The 19,838-nt window shown below is 40.1% G+C and overlaps 1 protein-coding gene across 1 annotated transcript in view; it reads left to right on the top strand.

Annotated features, from left to right (window-relative positions):
* LOC138601843 (astrotactin-2-like) overlaps positions 1–19,838 on the top strand; it is a 329,634-nt gene that overhangs the window by 39,088 nt on the left and 270,708 nt on the right. Inside the window, exon 2 of the mRNA XM_069673098.1 lies at positions 12,526–12,713. Within this exon, the coding sequence (XP_069529199.1) occupies positions 12,526–12,713 (188 nt within the window). The remainder of the gene's footprint in view (positions 1–12,525; positions 12,714–19,838) is intronic.

Genomic DNA, 19,838 nt, shown 5'->3' with positions numbered 1-19,838 from the left:
GAATTCCCAATCTAAATTTATCCTTCCTCTGTTTTTACAAGGCCATTATTGTCTGCTGTTCCAAGGCCATTACTGTCCATTGTTACAAGGCCATTACTGCTGGCCCTGAAACCATGACCCAAGCAGGGCCTTCTCAGAAACCATCCAACTGAGATCAGTGGAACCAAAATGGTACAGGTCGAAAGCAATCCACTTGACTATTGCAAAATCTTTGCCAAAACCTGTATCAACAACCAATCTTTGGTCAACCCAGACATTGTGAAGTTGTTGATTCCTATAGATTCCTTACCCCATTGAATGCTCCATAAGACAACTGTGTAACAGCTCCAGTAGTACAGTTCAACAGGCGTGCCATATCATGTTTTAAGTCTTTACCACAATAACCTAGGCAAGAAGGCTTTCTCTTTTAATCACCGATCTTTGTAACAAATGGCACTAAGCCATTTATTTTTTAAAATACAGCCTTCCTCTGTGGGATGAATAAAATACTGTTCCAAAATATGTCCAGGCTTCAACTGATACTCTGCTTCCCTTGTCAGAATACATGCGTTTCAGACATGTGCAACACGTGTCAAAACAGAATCTTTTCAGCAGGACATTACGCAAATGGAATAAAAAGTGACCAGGCTCTTTTCTGTAATCTTTGTAAACTCTGCTGATGACAATTTCTTTGTGCTACAGATGGTGGAAGTACAAATCCCAAAAATGTATCAGAGAGAAGCTTTTACAGTAAACTGGAACTGGAGGAGTACGGTATATCCATTATATGTCTTTAGGACATACGCCTTTTTTTGTACATCTACTGTATATGTCTTATTTTTTTGTGATTCAACTTTCCTTTCCACTGGGTTTGACATGGTTGCTGTAATACAGTTAAAATCGCTTGCGACAATGCATCCACTGTTCTTTATTTGACCGAGGTCTCAATTGAAAAGGCCCAAACAAAGGATTAGCATTTCTTAATGTGTGTACTATTAGACCCAAGCCTCCCACTTTGGCACCGGCAGACAACCCCCATCGGTGAAAAAGCCTTACATTATAGAACGACAGAGATGCGAAATCAGAATAGGTCTTGTTAATGGGATTGTAGTGTTTTAGAAGAAGCCTATGCACTCAGCAGATAAGGGGACTGTTTATCCTGTTAATGTGTCACTTTAAATACATTAGGAGTAGGAGGGCTCCTGGTTTTTCCTTTTTTTTTATTTTGTTGGCACGCTGCCTCTCTAATCCTTAAGAGCGCGAGGGACAAAGCATTTAAAGATCCACACATAAATTATACTTAAACTGTCTTTTGGTGGGTTAATGATGCTATTTCCGAATCCTGAATTATAATTTGACTTAATCGCACGATAAAATCTGCAAGGGGACTTTTTTTTACTTTTGGATACAAATTATTTAAATTTGAGTTGACCTTGAGCAACAATAGAGGCGCAGATACAGTGTTGGCATACAGTGTGTGTATGTGCGAATGCTCATAAACCCCCACACACGCACACACACACACTAACGGACGCATGAACAATGACACACATGACACAATGTATTCAGTGCTAATGAGAGATAATCCAGGTCCCACTGTGCCTCAGTGGGACCATTGACATGCTGCTATTTATTTATTCTATTTACACTGTCACAGCGCTGCTACTGTTCCCAAAGGTCTGTTAGTCCCGCTATAAAACAATTGCTTTCCAATAACACATTGCTTACTTTGCACTTTTTAGACTTTGTGGTTGACAATGATAAAGGACAATGTTCGGCGGTATTTGCAGATAGCTATGTTGTTAAAAAAAATTATAAAAATGCTCTGCAGAAGCAAGATGCATTATATGGCTGTGACTTTCACTTAACTCCGAGGATGTTTATTGGTGGGAAAACGGGATGAAATATGAGCTTTCTTTAAGACGGTCCCTGTGACTGCCTAATACTGTTACAGCCACGCCTTGGTGTGTTCTGAAGTCATAAGTCACCTTCTCCTCCATGCTGTGAGGCGCACCGGCGGTGTCTCTGAAAGTATGATTGGATTTCTGTAGGAGGTGGTCAGCGCGCGGTCCAACAGCTGCCGCTGTGATTGAGCACAGTAGGAGCAAGCGTGGGTGTGGACATCTGCGATAAGGCCGGAGTGGCACAGGCAGGGCCTTGCTTTGGCAGGGGGATCCTTCAGAGGACACCACTAAGATCTCAGGAGACAGAGTTTTTGTCACTGTCTCAAATCCTCTTATCTGTCCAGTGATATTAACTGAAACTGCTGTTTTGCCTCAATGTAAGTACCTATAGGACTCTCTGTCAGTGACTAATTCAGAGGCAGATATATATAACAGGTCCCTGAAGTTAAGGCCATTATATCAGTCATATTTAATCATCACAGACAATTGTATAAATCTGTCTTAAACACTTGCGTCTCGTTCATGAACTGCTGTAATTTAATGCCTGGTTAAGTCGTCAGATCGAGTAAGTGCTGCTTATACATTTCATCTTGAGAAATATCCAGTGTAAAAGTGTATAAAGAGGCGTCTGCAGCGGTGAGCATATGAGAAAGGGAGGTGAAAAACAGGTCATCTAGAGAAACCGGTGTTGAGTCAACAGAATTGGATCCCACGATGCTGATTGAGCCGGAAGAACTGCGACAGCAGAGAACAGTTCTTGGAAGTCTGAGAGGAGGAGGAGGAACATACTGATATTTTCTTTGCTTGGCTTGTTTTTCTTAATTGGAAGAACTAAAGGTCCAGTCAAATTCCCAGTGGTAGATATTACTCTATGACTATAATTAGAACTCTATGAACTTTATCATCATTATAAACATCATCAATAGCATTAATATCATTAAGAGCTGGGTCTTAAAGGTGGAAAGGGACCCGACTGGAGTTTGGTAACTCATTCCACCACTGGGGGAGTCTAGCTTGCGACTTAGGGCCCTGTTGTCATGGGAGTAACAGGCGCCTTTCATTAGCAGAGCGCAGTGGGCGGGTGGGAGTGTAGACCTGGATGAGGGCGTTCAGGTAGGCAGGAGCCATTTTTGTTGCTGTTTTGTAAGCGAACAACAGGATTTTCAATTTGATGTGAGCGCCATCTGGGAGCCAGTGGAGGGATATGAACGGCGGAGTGACGCGTGCTGTTTGGGGTTGCTTGAAGACCAGTCGCGCTGCGGCGTTCTGGATCATCTGTATATGTTTCGATGCGCATGCAGGACACTAAACCTGTAGTTTTTAGCATGCACAACCTTTAAGGTATATTTACCAGTTCTATATTGGAAATCCAAGTTCAACTTTCTAACTCAACACAAGTCTAAAACAGTGAACAGTTAACTCATGCATGGCAAGACAAAGCATTTCCCTTTTATATCGAATTTTCTCGAGCTTCGTGGGGATCCAATTTTAGATGTGTATTCATTGAGTCTACTTAGGCAGGTGATTCAATTCCACTTTTCTACATGTACATCAATGAATTCTACCTAGATTGCTTGAAATTGTTGCGCTCTCCTTTATTCCAAATGGACTTTTGTAAGGATCATTGACTGCGAGAAAACAACACACACCAATTTATTTTGTACTGAAACAGATCATCCCAACAGAAACACTTGATACACCGCGATATCCCACTGTGTCAGGCCTGTGTAGATTACACTCTCACTTTCCAGACAGAGAAGTTAAGAAATGGCCTTGATGCAGTTTTAATTGTTAATTTTCATTGGCCTTTATGTGACTGCCAGCTATTCCGTTAGAGTTCATAATGAGACATCAGGGTGGCATTTAGTTGCATTGGTTTTAAATCGGAAAGGGGAACCCTGCATACCTCTTGCAGCTCATCCTGTATTTTCCTAAATATTCCATAGCTGCCATTAGGTCATTAAAAATGCTAATGGCACAATTAGCATTTTGGGAATGGGGTGCTATGATGTCCAGACCATTTAGTAGTTAATCAAGCGTGAAGTGTTTTTCAACCTGTTTGTTTTGATGAAGAAGAACGGTTCCTGTCGGCAGCTAACAGTAGTTTGAAGTTGAAAAGTCAAAATGTGCAAAATGTGCCATTGTCGGCGCTGACAGACGTTTTGAGGCACATTTTGAATGTCTAGGAGGTATGCAAATATTCTTGAACACTTTTGATGAGTGTCAGACTGATAAATCCTCTTCCCGTTCCTGACTTTTTTTCTCTCCGTCTTCACGTCTTTCTTTCACATGCTCTCTCCTTTTCTGTCCTTGCTTTCATTTTGCGCTGAGATATTTGAAACCAATGAAAGGATCTTTATTCTCTTATATGAATTATTAAATATTCATCTGCCTTTTGCCTTGTCACAAGGCATCCATACAATAGGACATACCCAGGCAATGAGAATGCAGGCAGTGGAAGAGGGCCGCGTTCTGCCACGTATGTAATGACAGGCAGCAAAGTGCCTTTAGGGTGCCAGCTTACATCATTGTAAATGTTGATGACACGGGCTTGTTGCCGAGCTGACAAACTGTCATGGAGCTGTCGGGCTCGAACAGTCACCGACTCTGCATTGCTATGATCACCTTTAAACTGATGAATGCTAATATTGCGGGAACATGTGTTGCTGTGTGGGTGTGCGGATGACATGCATATGTATGTAAGCTCCCAGTATACTCTTATACAGGAATTTGTCAGCTGTCTGTCAGATTGGGGGCAGTGGTCACATTCCTTGGCAGTGATTATCATTGTCAACACAGCCTGGTTGTGCTATAATTGGTAGTTATGATGTAGAATATGTTATTTAAATGGATTGTAAGAGTAATAGTGTGGTATACACAGTGTGGTGGTGAATTCAAAGCGCACTCAGTCTCCACTTTAAAACAACAGTAAAATATTTATGTCTAAACACAGACTACAATCTCCATGGCTGGAAATAAGAGCATTGAGAATGCGTATTGAATTGAAAGTGTGTTCATGCAATACGTTTTGGAGATGGTCCATTGACACTGAATTAGATTTTGACTCTCTGGGCTTGAAACGTTTTTTGACACATTTTATTCAAATGTGTGCCAGCAATGACTCAGAAAATACCGCATAACCAAGTAAAATGTCCCTAAGTACAGCCATAGTCTTAATGGAATTTCTTTTTTCGTTCTTCACGATCAGTCGAGCAGTTCCAGAATTTCTTAGATGAGATCACTGCCAGTCCTTTTGCTGTTGTTCAGTGTGAGGATAAACTAATTCCTACCAATTTTTAAAAAGGGTCGAATTAGCTTTTAAAAAGGGAACTAGCCAAGCTGTTTATTACAAAAACAGCTAGTTTGGTCATTTTCACATAATCTCTTTTAGCATAATCACAAAGGTTAATTACTGACATCTGTAGCCGATGAGGACAAAATATCCTCTGCCTCTGCCATGTGTTATTAGCAGTTAACTATTCTAAAATTTGTTGACAAGCCACACAAACTTTTTTTCAATTCAAATGTTTTTTTTCCCTTCTACAAGAGGATGGTCTCCGCTGATGACGATACATCAGGAGATGATGTTGATGCTAGCTTGCGATGCTAGTGCTATTGACTGATCTATTGAACTAGCTTGGTTAAGCCTACGTTAACTTTCATATAGTATTTTGGCCACTTAGCGTTAGCCCAAACAAGATGTGAACAAAACAAATGACATGTCCAACCAATAAAGTTGTCATTAGTTTTCTTTTGAAGTTGTGTTTGTATAAACCTGACAGATACATGTAAAACACTGACCTCACTTTTAGCTCAGGTTTGGTCCCCTCCAACCCCTGACAGAACTTGTTGAGGGCTTTCATTCTGCGTGGAGAAAAATCTAATAGCAAGATGGCAAGATGATTAGATTAAATCATCTCTCTGAGATTTATATGTTTATGGATATCTTTACCAAATGCCTTTTAAGGTTGTATTGTGCACTTTGCAACAGTTCTAAGGGATGATCAATGTCTTATCAGGATATTATTAATTTTCGCTGAAAAAATCCCAAATTGACACGTACGGGCGCTAATGAGTCCAACTTTGTTGTTGTCTTTTTGGTATGTTCTTGCAGTAGAATGTTTTCTTTCCATCTTTTTGGGGCAATCAGTCTGAATTTAAGATGCAAGTGTTCAGGGTTAGGGTTGTCTCCACTGAGTGGTGGCTTCCAGACTTTTGTGTTTAGACTTGGTGGTTGTGGGCATCCTCATCTCCTCAGATATCCAACGCAGAGAAACGGGGCTAAGTGAAAATCACTCTTGCTACAGGCAAAATTTGAAGAATATGAAAACTACAGTTTGATCTCCAAGCACTTCTACCCAAACCTTGCAAACGCTGAAAAAAATACCCTGAAATATCCTAAAGGAGAGAGAGAGAGAGAAAAGAAAGCGGAGGAAGGAAAAAAACAGGACCAAGGGTGAGCACTTACATGATCACCAGCTTTTGTAATAAGAGTTCCGCTGACATTAAGTGTTCAATAGATTTCACTTATAGCTTAAGCACCTCAAAAGCAAAGAGTAAAAGAGGCTTTATCAAGGATTTGGGCCAAGCTTTCAATATCTCTTACCCAACGCTTATGCAAACTTTATGAAACAGGGGAACTAAACCAAGGTTTTCATGTTTGTTTTACAGCTTTTCTGCCTGTTTTATTTTTAAATCACCCAGTAACTAATGGAAAATAAAAGAGCCGCCCACTAATGTCGATGAGCCGAATCATCTGTCGAGGGGCCCCAGAGTATTTGCTGTTGAATCACTGCACTTTTTTTAGCTGTATCACTGTACACAGAGAAATACAGGATAACAGCCTTTTAAGCTATGCGCTTTTACAAACTGAATCTCAAGCTGACCTTACTACAAAGACAACTGTAAGGCATACAGAGCGATGCATATAAGCGATGAGTTTGCTGCTCCGTCAATGCCGAATGATGGCTAAGTCAGCTAAACTTTTTGTGAACCTACTTTGAACCACTCATTCAATAAAGAAAGCTTTCACATCAGGCAAGCATAAAGAAGAAGTGTCTGAACTGTGCACAGCGTTCAGCATGGATTTCTAAGGATGTAGGTGGTTTGTTGTTCCATTTTGAACTAATCCATTCGTAGTTTTACTCTTGGGGCCGTGTCGACGGATAGTATCTTGTGTAGTAGCATGTTTGTCTTCGGGCCTTCAAACCATTTTTGGAGGCCATGTATTTAACTGTACTTCCCTTCTACTCATTTCCATGGGGTATGACAATTACCTTAAAGAAGAAGAATTTTGTTGTCCGCTTTGTGTCAGACTTACTTGTGACAAGTGGGCAAATGTGGCCCAAGGAGTTACAGTGGGTTGCCCACAGTGTTGCAGTTAGACTTCAACCTTTCCGCTGTCCATGTTGAAGTTTAATAGACCCAGCACTTAACCACCATTTTTTTTCCTTGGACCTTTGTGGTAGCTTGCCATTGTTGGTGCGGGTTTGAGTCATAGACTGTATAAAAGAAGGGGACAGGAATAGTGTAACCATTCCACTCACCCAACCATCCACCATTGGTTTATTGACCCCCCTCTCAGTCCCTTTCCTTGTTGACAGGTCTCCGTGGTAGGGACCTGTCAATCACAGGTAGCACACCCTGCCATAAAAACTTCCCGTCATACTGTTTCTTGTTAAAGAAGACTAGAAACTAGCAGTTGAGGCCACAAACTCATAAGGAAAATATTTATTGAGGTAATAATGGTAAATGGACTGTTCTAATACAGCGCTTTTCTAGTCTTCAGACCACTCTTTCACCCTTTCACACTCACATTCACACACTGATGGCAAAGTGCCAATCTCCATTCAGTATGTATGCACATACATTCCCAATGGCAATGCCTTTGGGAGCAGTTTGGGTGTCTTGCCCAAGGACACTTCGACATGTGACTGTTGCAGTCAGGGATTGAACCCCCAACCTTCCGATTGAAAGACGGCCGCCTCTACCACTGAGCAACAGCTGCCCCAACCAAGAAGTAACCACAATTTTGCAACTGGTTCCATACAATTTGACTTGTTCTTGCCATCAGTGTAGTCACCCCCTGATGGCCAATAGAAAGAATACAGTTTTAAGGCACTTCTACATTGGCTACGTCCATTTTACGTCCAGTCTGTGGTTCGAGTGCATGTGTGAATAGGTGTTGAGCCCTTTCAAAGTCAATGGTCAGTTGGTCATTGGTGTAGCCATTACCTAAAAGGGACACCACTTCAGATCATACTTACAGGTGCATGCATGTATATTTCTATTCATAGCTTAAACAATGCAGAAGCACCAGTGTGGTTCCTTTTTATAGATTCAAACAAATGTATCATTCAGCAAAGGTTTTTATATTTGAGTAGTTTTGAATAATGTGACAACCATGATGTCTTTTCGTCTCTCTCCTCCTGGAGCTTTATGGCCACAAATGTGTGAACCCAGAAGAAAAACACAAGCACTTCAAATGAGCTGTTCTACCCCGTATGAATCCAGGCTAGCATATGTGTCACCATTTCTTTGTGATCCTTCCAGTTAATGGAGACATTTTTCCCCGGGTCTGTGAAATCTTCACAACGGTTTGCTTCCTTTGGGTTGTCCTTGGACTCGGATACAGAGACACTTTAATGCTGACACCCTTGCTGGGAGCATCCTGGCTGTAATCACACATACATAGAGTTGACACGCACACACACAGTCATGCACATATACACATTAATAATGTTCCTCCTAATGAATTACAAGCAGACCTTGAGGCCATACACCTATATCCCAGTAACGTCTGGCCAGGTGCCCAATGACAAGCTTCATAGCACAAAAGGCAAGGACGGACACACAAACACACACACAATCCTTTTGTCTTTAAATAGCATGCTTACTGAGCTTCCTCATCTACATAACAATCGTACAAGGGTAGGTAACAGCCCTAGAAACTCTTTTACCGTCCATCCATGCTGCTTATGATTGCTTCTATTGCTGCGAGACTCGCTGTACAGCTTTTCTACACGAACATCGCTTTTAATTAGGATCAAACTAAGTGTCATTTTTGCACATAGGTGGAGTTTTTAAAGCGATCTGAAATGTATATATAGCACGTGAGCAAACTACCGAGGTAAATATGACAGGAGTGTCATAAGCTCTGTTAAAAAAACCCGGTAACAGATGGCAGGAGGCACCTCACTGTCGGCCCCAGCAGACAGAGCTTTATCTCCTGTCAAGGTGAAAGGTCAAGCAGTGTGTCTTCAGCCCGAGGATTAAACATAAAGAGTTGAATAGCCAGCAGTTATGGCATTTAGGAATTTCACACCCTACAAAATTTTATCATAAGCTGTACTCAGCAAAAGTATAGAGCGCCTCACTATCTCCAGAGGGCGGTTAAAGTGCACTTTCAGAGGGATTTAAGATAATGTGTACATTGTATTTATGCGACAAGAATCAGCGGTTATTGATTAATTGTGCAATCACTTTATAATGTAAAAATGGCTTATCCCTTCTCTACCACTGTGATGATTTATTACCTTTTTAAAATCACTTGTAAATAATATATCTTTGACTTTTGGATTGTTTAATTCTTTTCATTTTGTTTTATAGGGACCGTACAATTAAATACAGAACATAAACCTGCTACTATTCAACTCTAGTTCCTAGTTGGACCTTTACATATACAATGTAATTGTAAAGCTTTCAGTATTATAAAACAGATTACAACGCTAAATTTAACATTACAACACTACACATGTAGATATGGAGATTGAATAAAGACATGGAAATACAATAAAATGAATACAATAATCTAACAGTACACATACATTCCATTAAGGCTGAATGATTTTGAAAGAATATGTAATTGCGAATATTTTGACTTTTGACATTTGACATAATTTTACATTTGACACCATTTTTAAATAATTTTACATTTGGCACCATTTTTACATAATTTTACATTTTACATAATTTTACATTTTTACATCATTCTCATTTTCATTGAAAAACATATTTAATGTGATTACTCCTGCGATGTGAAAAGTGCAGTAGGCCATATTACGATTTTGATTGGTTGTTCAGCACTAAATTCCGTACACCAAAACAAATTACTAATTAAACGTACAAAAAGCTAAAAATGTGAACAGCTCTGATTTGCTTTTAAACTTCTCTTAACCTTTGTTGTGAATGATTTTATATCTGGGAATAATTCATATTTCAGTGTTCCATAGTCCAGACCAAGACATGGACTGGAGTTGTTGGTGGTCAGTTTGAACAATTTTCTCACTAATCAGATCAGTTAGGGGAAAAAAAGATAGCATAAGGAAAATACATTACTTTTTTTATTATATTGTATTGCTTTTAATTATTGTAGGATGCCTAATATCACATTTGGGATTTTAAAAAAAGCGAGAGGACCCAGATGCAGACTAAGAGATTTATTTGAACACAAAAGGCTTATTTTAAAAAAAAGAACAGGTAACAAAAGTCCAACGAAACAGAACAGAAGGCAAAAGAAAACATTAAGAGTCATGAGGAAAATCCACAGGAGAAACACAGGTGATCTGACAAAAGGTTTGACAAACGACACAGGGGGAGACAAAGACTTAATACACTGGGGAGGTGAGGGTAATCAGGCACAGGTGAGACAATCAAGGAGCAGGTGAAAACAATAAGCGCGGGCACGTAATAAAAATAAAAAAACGGGAAAACACACAAAGGCAGGAAGTAGAACATCACAAAGGAATTAAATAACAAAATAAAACAGGAAATGACTAAACAACCGAATACAAAATAAGTACATAACTAAACAAGAGTAATTCATGACACAACATAGTGCAAAGGGACTACCAAAGAAAGCTGGCCTTTAACCTGATCTGTTGGATATAGATTGATGTACACTAAAAAACACACAATTGCAGCCCTACATCATGTTTCTCGCTAGCTTATCAAGCTTTACGACGCAAGGTCTTCGCTCTTGATGTTATGACTTCTGCCAATTTCTCCCTCGATATCTGTACTCCATTCCCCCTCCCTGCACCAGAGGGGCCGTGGCACTATTGAGCATAGCTCACATAACCCTCCCCTGCCGTCCACGTCCTCTGACCCAAAGTCGGCGGGTTAATAACCAGCTGCAGCGAAAGCCATTTGTCATTTGCTACCTGCCGCTGATAGGAGATGTCAGCGCATGTCTATGCCCTTGTCACCCAGCCGCATGACAAATACTGTATCAAGCGTCGCAATCTGAGGCTCCCTGAGGCTCCTTAGTACTCTTCTACTGAACAACCACTCCCACTTGATAGCATTAGATTCTTGTGCCATGATCCATATCGAGATAAAGCAGTGATCCCTCAGCTCTTTTTCATCTCCTCCTTCCATTGCCACATAAATTGCATTTGGCCTTTTTTCCTTCTTCTTTAGCACATTCTTCTCTTTCCTTTGCTTTTCCAGCCTTCCTTTGATGTTTGATACTTAATGCCAGCACTGGCCTGAAGCTAATAGTTTTATATTGGTTGAAAATGTAGAGCGATTTATGCAGATAAGAAGAGGACATTGAATAGGGAGCCAGCGTTTCTACAACTGCTCCGGACACACGAATTTAATCGAGCTTGATAAATCCATTGTTTTCCCATCGGTGGAGTTTTTGTGTCTGCGTTTCTTGGCGGACACAAAAAAAAAAAAAAGAAGTGTGTAAACAAACGGATATTAGCAGGAGTAAGTCGTTCCAATCTGTGACTCATTTTGCCTATAATTGAAGTGCCGTATTGATTGTGATGGCTGGAGCATTCGCGAGGCTCGCCACTTATTAATTTCCAATTTAGACAAATCTCCGACTAATACCGTCGGCGCAAAAGTTGTCATTGTCAAGATTTCATCAAAGCAGTTAAGCAGCGAGTTGGCTCGACGGTAATCCTAACCGAGCCAGCTGCACAAATGCATCAAATCATGACAGCCGAGTGGGTCCGGCTATTCAGGAGTTCAGGGTTTCTGGTAGCAGCAGTTGTTGATGTGCAAGACTGTGCAAGGCGCTGGAGTCCTAATGCACAACCTTGTATTCAAAATGAGACTCGGTTTGGCCTAAAAATTATGTTTTTTAATGAAATGTAACGTTAATTCAGAATCTTGCTGCCGAGATTTTCACACACATTACCCCCGTGTTCACACCCCTGCACTGGCCACCTGTATCGTTTTGGTTTTTGAACTCTTTTCACTCATCTACAAAGGCTTATATTATCCAGCACCTTCGTACTGTATATCTCTGACTGCCTTTCATCTTATGTCCCAACACAAACTCTCAGATCTTCCACTGCCTTTCTTCTACTTGCTAAATTGTCCCTCAAGGTATCTTGTGAGGCTGCCTTCTGTTAGCGTGGCCCTAAACTTTAGAACATCCTCCCTTTGGACCTCGCAAACCCTGCAACAGCAAACTCCCTTGAAATGTTGGCTTTTATACAGAGTTGACCTTGCTGGTATCGTTGATAATGTTATATTGTTCTTTGATCAAACATTTTATGTTTGATGTGTCTTGCTCTTCGCTATTTTTATCGTTGTTTATTATCATCTGAGCTGTCAATTTCTATGAATAAGATTGATTAAATTCTCATACACTGTTTCTCTGATTTTCTCTCCTTGTTGTCTGCAGAGATGTCGGGTACGGGAGAGGATATTTCTCAGGTCCACTGGAAACAACAGTGGTTGGAAAATGGGACTCTGTACTTCCACGTGTCAATGACCGAGTCTGAGCTTCTGCCTCAGACGACGCAACCCACAGCCCGAGAGCCGGCTCACGTCCTGCATGAACACATGCATCTGCTGCACATCTCAGTGATGGTAAGTTTTGACACCTAAGCTTGAGGATGGAATCTTTTCAGGTGAATGTGACGGTCTCTGTGTGGTCAGCCACAGTGTCAAGTTTGATTTCTGGTTGCTGGCCTTCCTCTTCCCACACGTCCTCTTCGGGTAATGTGACTACGGTTTGACACTCAAGAAGGAACATCGTGTTGTGTTGCAGCTGGATGGTTTGGACATTTTAGTCTGTACTGTGAAATATCTTCCCATTTGATGGTTGTCACATGAATCATTGTCAAACTTAGAAACTGGCACAGGAATTGGCATCCACAAATCTAAGTGATGTGGGAAAGCCTTGCACTACTGTACTCCTGTCGTTTGGGAGCTTACACACCAGCCAGCCGAAAAGAAGCTAACGCTAGTCATAGCAGCTCCTTGGGTTTTTTCTAAGTGTATTGTTGTGTGTCTTTTAATGCCCTCCGGCATTTTGTTCTGGGGATAGTACTCTGTTCAGTAGATGGTAGGGGTGGGAATCGCAGGATAACCCACGATACGATATAGTACGATATGATACGATATGATACGATATGATACGGTACGGTACGATCCGATCTGATATTGTACGATATAGTACGATACGGTACGATACGGTACGATATGATACGATACGATACGGTACGGTACGGTACGATACAGTACGATACAGTATGATACAGTACGATACGATACAGTACGATGCGGTACGATACGATACGATACGATACGATGTGATACGGTACGGTACGATACAGTACGATATGGTACGATATGATACGATACGGTACGGTACGATACGGTACGATACGATACAATACGTTACGGTACGATACGATACAGTACGATTACGATACGATACGGTACAGTATGATACGGTACGATATGATATGATATGATATGATACGATACAGTACGATACGCTACGATACAGTATGATATGGTAAGGTATGATACGATACGGTACGAGTACGATATGGTACAGTATGATACGATGCGATACGAGGCCCACGGTAATGATAGTCGATACATTGCAAGACAATATTTATATTATATTCATTCATGTCATAAGTGCGACGATATCAATATCGATAAAGCAATTGCACGAGTCAGAACGACGATATATCAATATTTTATCCCACCCCCGGTAGAGAGTGACTGAAGAGCAAGGCAAAGCTCAATACCTCGGTCACTGATAGAATAACATGCCATTTTATTCTAGGGATGGGCATTTCCAGTAATCTCAATATTTGAGTAATCTAATTACCTTATGAGCCAGTAATTTGAAACGGAGGAAATAGTAGGCAATATGCCTGTAGGAGAACATTAACACTTTTACATTAATGTATATAAATTGCCAAAAATGGAAAACAAGTGCAATTTCAAATGCATTAAACAACATTAACAGACCCTTCAATTAAAGTAACATTTCGTTGTCAAACGTCACAGTTTAACAGCACATATCTTGCACAGCACGTTATCCTCGTCTTTTTTGTCAAAGTACTTCCAGCTAAATTTAATGGACCTCACTCTGATCTTACTGTAAATATTGCAAGTGTTGAGTGTGTTAGGCCTCCTTGATGTGATAATACACCTCGGATCATCTTGCACTTCACTCCATCCCGCACAATGACTGATGGAGTGTTTGTCCTCTCAGCTGGTATTCAGGCTTCTACACAGGAAACATTGGACGTTGTGGTACTGACACAGAGCAATGACTTTATAAACAGGGAGTCTGGTGTCAAGGTTAAGATGTTTAAATGTCAAACCAGTCGGGTGAAGGCAGAGCTACAGCTGCAGAGCTTAAGCATCTAGTGGTATATTTGGGAAAGTGGTGGTGATGGAATGCTGTGAGGTTTTGGGAAAATGTCAGGGTTTTAAAGTATGTGATTGCCAGCTGTTAGCAGGTGGAGTCGGAACCTGGTTCGGCAGCGATTTGTGGGAGTTAACGGCTTTGTTTATATGTATGCTATTGCTTTAAATCTACTTAGGCTGACCTTCCCTGTTCACATACGCATGCGCTATGATGCAGCTTATATATCACCACCTACATATTTTTGTTCTGCAGAATCTCAAATATTCTATAAATAAATCTACCCCTGTAACCTTCCTCATGTGCTTTAATTGACATTCCCCTCTCCCCGTTCGCATATGGCAACATCATCTCCCCATCAGAGACACTTTTCAAGTGTTTTCATCTCTTCTTAGTAACTTATCGTGCATCCCCCTTGGCTGTATTTTTTACAGTCTCACTTTTCTTCACCTAACCTTCACCTACTTTTGAAATTCAAACTTTTCAGCCTTCAAGTCTCGTGTTTCGCACCTACTCCGTTGTTGACTCTTTCTACCTCACCTCTCCTTTCACATCCCACCACCTCCACTATTTCTGTCTCTCCCCACTTCCTCTCCGTGCAACCATCTCCGCGCTCTCGCTCTCACCACCTCCACGTTCTCTTGAATCCTCTCACCTCTCCCGCTCGCTGCTCCACCTCATCCTCCATCACTCTCAGAACGCTTCTGGTGACACTTTATTTAAAGGCATGTGCACAACGCTGCCGTGACTATGCCAGAGAAACTGACATAAACATGAATTAAACATTATGAATAAATACAGCTGTCATTTGGTTTATGTCACTTTTTAAATTGACACTGCAGCCGGAGATCCCCTTCTTGACAACTTGACATTTTTATTTCACCTTTGTTCAACCAGCTGTGTCCCTTAGGGATCAGAGATCTCTTTAACACGAACCTAGCTAAGAATAGCAGCAACACATACCGTTAACATTACCAAGCACATACATACAGTAGGTAAAGGTAACATTGAAATGATCAGATTAGACACACACACAGACAGCCTGGATTTGTATAAATTCACTGTATACATAGACTATTACAGTGTTATTACACTGTAATAGTCTGTCATTCCAAAGCTGCATTTGTTAGCATTTTACACTTAGTTCTACATTTAAAATTATTCTTATGCAGTGTTAACTGCAACCATACCATTACATAAGATACTAATATACACAATATTATATAATCAGCCCATCAATTTTATTCTGAACATTAGACTGTTAATATAAAAAACATCTGCAATGACTTTGCACAGTGTGTTTGCACATTCAGTCACTTTGCACACTGCATTTGTACATTGTTACTTTGCACACTGCATTTGTACATTCAACAACTTTGCACACTGTATTTGTACATTCAGTTACTTTGCACACTGCATTTGTACATTCAACAACTTTGCACACTGCATTTGTACATTGTTACTTTGCACACTGCATTTGTACATTCAACAACTTTGCACACTGTATTTGTACATTCAGTTACTTTGCACACTGCATTTGTACATTCAACAACTTTGCACACTGTATTTGTACATTCAGTTACTTTGCACACTGCATTTGTACATTCAACAACTTTGCACACTGTATTTGTACATTCAATAACTTTGCGCACTGTATTTGCACATTCAATAACTTTGCACTCTGTATTTGCACATTCAATAACTTTGCACACTGTATTTGTACATTCAGTTACTTTGCACACTGTATTTGTACATTCATTGACTTTGCACACTGTATTTGTAGATTCAACAACTCTGCACACTGTATTTGTACATTCAATAACTTTGCACACTGTATTTGTACATTCAGTTACTTTGCACACTGTATTTGTCCATTCAACAACTTTGCACACTGTATTTGTACATTCAACAACTTTGCACACTGTATTTGCACATTCAATAACTTTGCACACTGTATTTGTACATGCAGTTACTTTGCACACTGTATTAGTACATCCACTACTGTACCTCCCTGTACAGTGTGTTTATATTTTTATTACATTACTTAATTATACTACAGTATAGTATCTTAATGTGCATACATTCTTGATGTTCAGTTTTAGGATAGTATAATTTCTTAATGTGTTAGGGTATATTTACTATATATGTTTACTTATATTGACTGTATATATATATATATGTTATTAACTGGTGCTATATTTCTTGCTTCATAAGTTGCTGCTATAACACGACACATTCTCAGTTTCGGATCAATAAAGTTAATCTGTCTAACCATCCATCCATCCATCCATCCAGCCATGTGTATGACAGAGAGCAGCATGCACAATACCAAGATCCTGAAACCATATCCGCTAAATGGAATCCAGCCATCACTTATATTATTTACTCCCACTTTTTTTTTTTACTATCAAAGTGTCGGCCTTGAAAAAGGCCTACAATCAAATCCTGACCAATTTTGCTTGTGACCTTTACTTTGGATTCGCAAATAGCTTGTGCATATTTCTCTCAGATTACAAGTATTTACACATTTCACAACTCTGAAAAGTCACTCACACATTTTACTGCGGCTCCTGTGCAGTGGATCACAGAGTTCTCACACTCTATATTCCATACTGAGGCAATTGGAGCTAAAAGAATCCTGAAGAAGAATCCTGGTTTGTCACTGTTAAATATATATTTAAAAAACTGTAATCTAGTGAGACTTTCAACATGTTTCTAAGCTTTCCATATCAAGGGTTTAACATAGATTTATTCTCTTGAATATACATCATCCTGCCTAATATGGACATATTAAGTTTAACATTAGAAGTAAATCTGACTAATCTGTCAGAATGAGCCTTCTGTTAGAGATTAAGTCCCACTTCCCTCTGTTATCCTTTATACAATCTTTACATTTTATTTTTTTATTCCGTAGCATGTATTATATTTAATTTATTTAAATTTATCTTATTTATTGTAGTTTATTTTCATGCCATGTTTTTTTTGTTTGTACATTTTGTTCCATATAATTTCATTTCCTGGAACTGCTTCTTTTGTTGGCAGTCCAAAGGCAGGCAGCTTAATTGGACTCTAAAATGACCATATGTGAGTGTGAATGTGGTGTGAATCTGTAAAACGCTGCCCAGTCCAGGATGGAGTCTGCCTTTCACTAAATAGCCAACAGCAGCGCCTCCTGAGACCCAGAGCAGAACAAATCCTTCGAAAAAGACTGATGGAATCATGTCTCTTTTGTTGATTTTGCTATTGGAATTATTAATTATGATATTATATTAATTACTATAATAATTGATTATCATTTGCTATGCTCTTTCCCCCTCTCCTCTGCTTAACATTCTCTCATACATCTTCATAATGAGACACTGCTGTTTCCTTTTAGCTCCTATTTCTCTCATCTTTAACCCATATCATTCATTAAACACCCCCCGCGGTGTCTTTGTGCACATGCTAGCAGAGCACAGGAAACAAAATTAGGACCTGCTCATCAAAAATGTGCTCTCTCGTGCACTGGAAGTGAGGGACTACACAGGCTCACTCTGACACACTGACAAATTGTCACCTTTTACGTTGATATGGGATTCTAGTACATTCGCTCATAAGACGAGGACAGAGAACCACAGCAGTGGACTTAAAGGACGTCAGATCCAAAGACGTCCAAACACCAAGCGGAAAGACTCTAAAATACGTCCTAGAGTTTCGGGAACTAGCCTGGGAATCCGGAATCTGCAAGCTCATGTTTAACTTGTGATTGCAGATGTGTCTGGTCCTGCTCCAATTCAGATGGATTTCCATCTGCCCTGATTAAGGTCGGGCCAATCAAAACAGTTTCTCTAATTTGAGGTGGTTTTGGCAACTTTGAGGTATGGTCTTAAAAAAATCAATATGGCTGCCCTTCATGTGGAATGTCTAACCCAAAATTGAAAGGCTATTTTGCACGTGTGAAAAACGCTAACGTACATTCATGAAAGAAACAAACACAAGACAATACACACATTGTTATTAATAGTATAAACATTAGTTATGTATAAACATTTACCACAAATATAACCCTAACACACAGGACTTTAATTTAGCAACAACAAAGGAGAGTTTCCTTGTATAGCACTTTTCTAGTCTTCCGACCACTCAAAGTTGCTTTTACACCATGTCACATTCACACACTGATGTTAAAGGCCTTAGTGCAAATCTCTAATCAGATCTATGCCCATTCATACCCGATAGCTATGCCACTGCGAGCAATTTGGGGTTCAGTGTCTTGCCCAGTAGTCAGGGATCGAACCCCCAACCATCCGATTGAGAGGCGACCGACTCTACCACCGAGCCATGGCTATTAAATTGTGTCACACCAAAGGTCCGAACATTGTGTAAAATTTGAAGCCATATAAATTGGACATTGAAAGTAGCTACCTAGCCTAGTAGCCTACTGCTACATGTTTTGTTGCTAGATTGGTAGCATCCAGATGCATTTGGTCGCCTTTGTTGATGACAGCTTCTGGTGATACCAAGGTAGAGGGGAACTTAAAGTGGGGCTAAAATTATCTGTGGGTTTGCCACTACCAGCCGTCAAGCTAACATGTAAGTAGTCATTTGATCCATTGCTATTATGAAAGTATTGACATCTGCTTTAAACAAGGTTTTATACTTTCAGAGATGTACACTTTTTTGTAAAAAACGGTATTTGCTTATGGGCAGTATTTGTCTTTCTCTTATCTTGTTTGTTGGCATCTGTATAAAAATAGACAAAACAATGCAAAGCAGGAGGAAAATCAGAGCATGCAGAGCCAGGCTGAGCGGGACAGAAGGTGTGGTGGTTTGGCCTCAAGGCCTGGAGGTGTCTCCTGACTATTTGAGTGAACATCACAATGTCTGATGCTGTCAGTTCTGGCCCAGACTGAAGTGTGAGCACTCTATTCTTCTGGCATTGAGCTGTCAGTTTCTCACTCTCTCACTCACTCAAGCAATCATTTTCCCAACTCTGTCTGCTCTTCTCTGTCCTTCCCCTACACTTGTCTCTGTCTCCCCGTCGTGTGAGAGGAGCAGACGGAGACAGGTAGCGGTTTATACGCAGGTTTAAAAGACAATTGACTGATGCAGCAAACAGGCTTGTTCTCCAATATGTGACTCAATAATGTATCAAACTGATTGAAGAATTCTGATTCATTTCATTACAATGAAATGCAAATCAAGTTGGTTTTTTTTACACCAATCTTTTTGTGGTTCATGTTTGATTAAAAAATCTGTTAAGGCCTGCATCAACAAAACTTATCCATAGAATGGTTGTTAACATTTGCAAGCAAAACTTGTCCTTGGCATTGCATGATTTT

The sequence above is a fragment of the Semicossyphus pulcher genome, unplaced genomic scaffold, assembly GCF_022749685.1.
Source record: "Semicossyphus pulcher isolate SPU_LCO1_2020_fin unplaced genomic scaffold, fSemPul1.0.p SCAF_22, whole genome shotgun sequence".
Lineage (NCBI taxonomy): Eukaryota > Metazoa > Chordata > Actinopteri > Labriformes > Labridae > Semicossyphus > Semicossyphus pulcher.
This window is presented reverse-complemented; position numbering and strand designations above follow the sequence as displayed.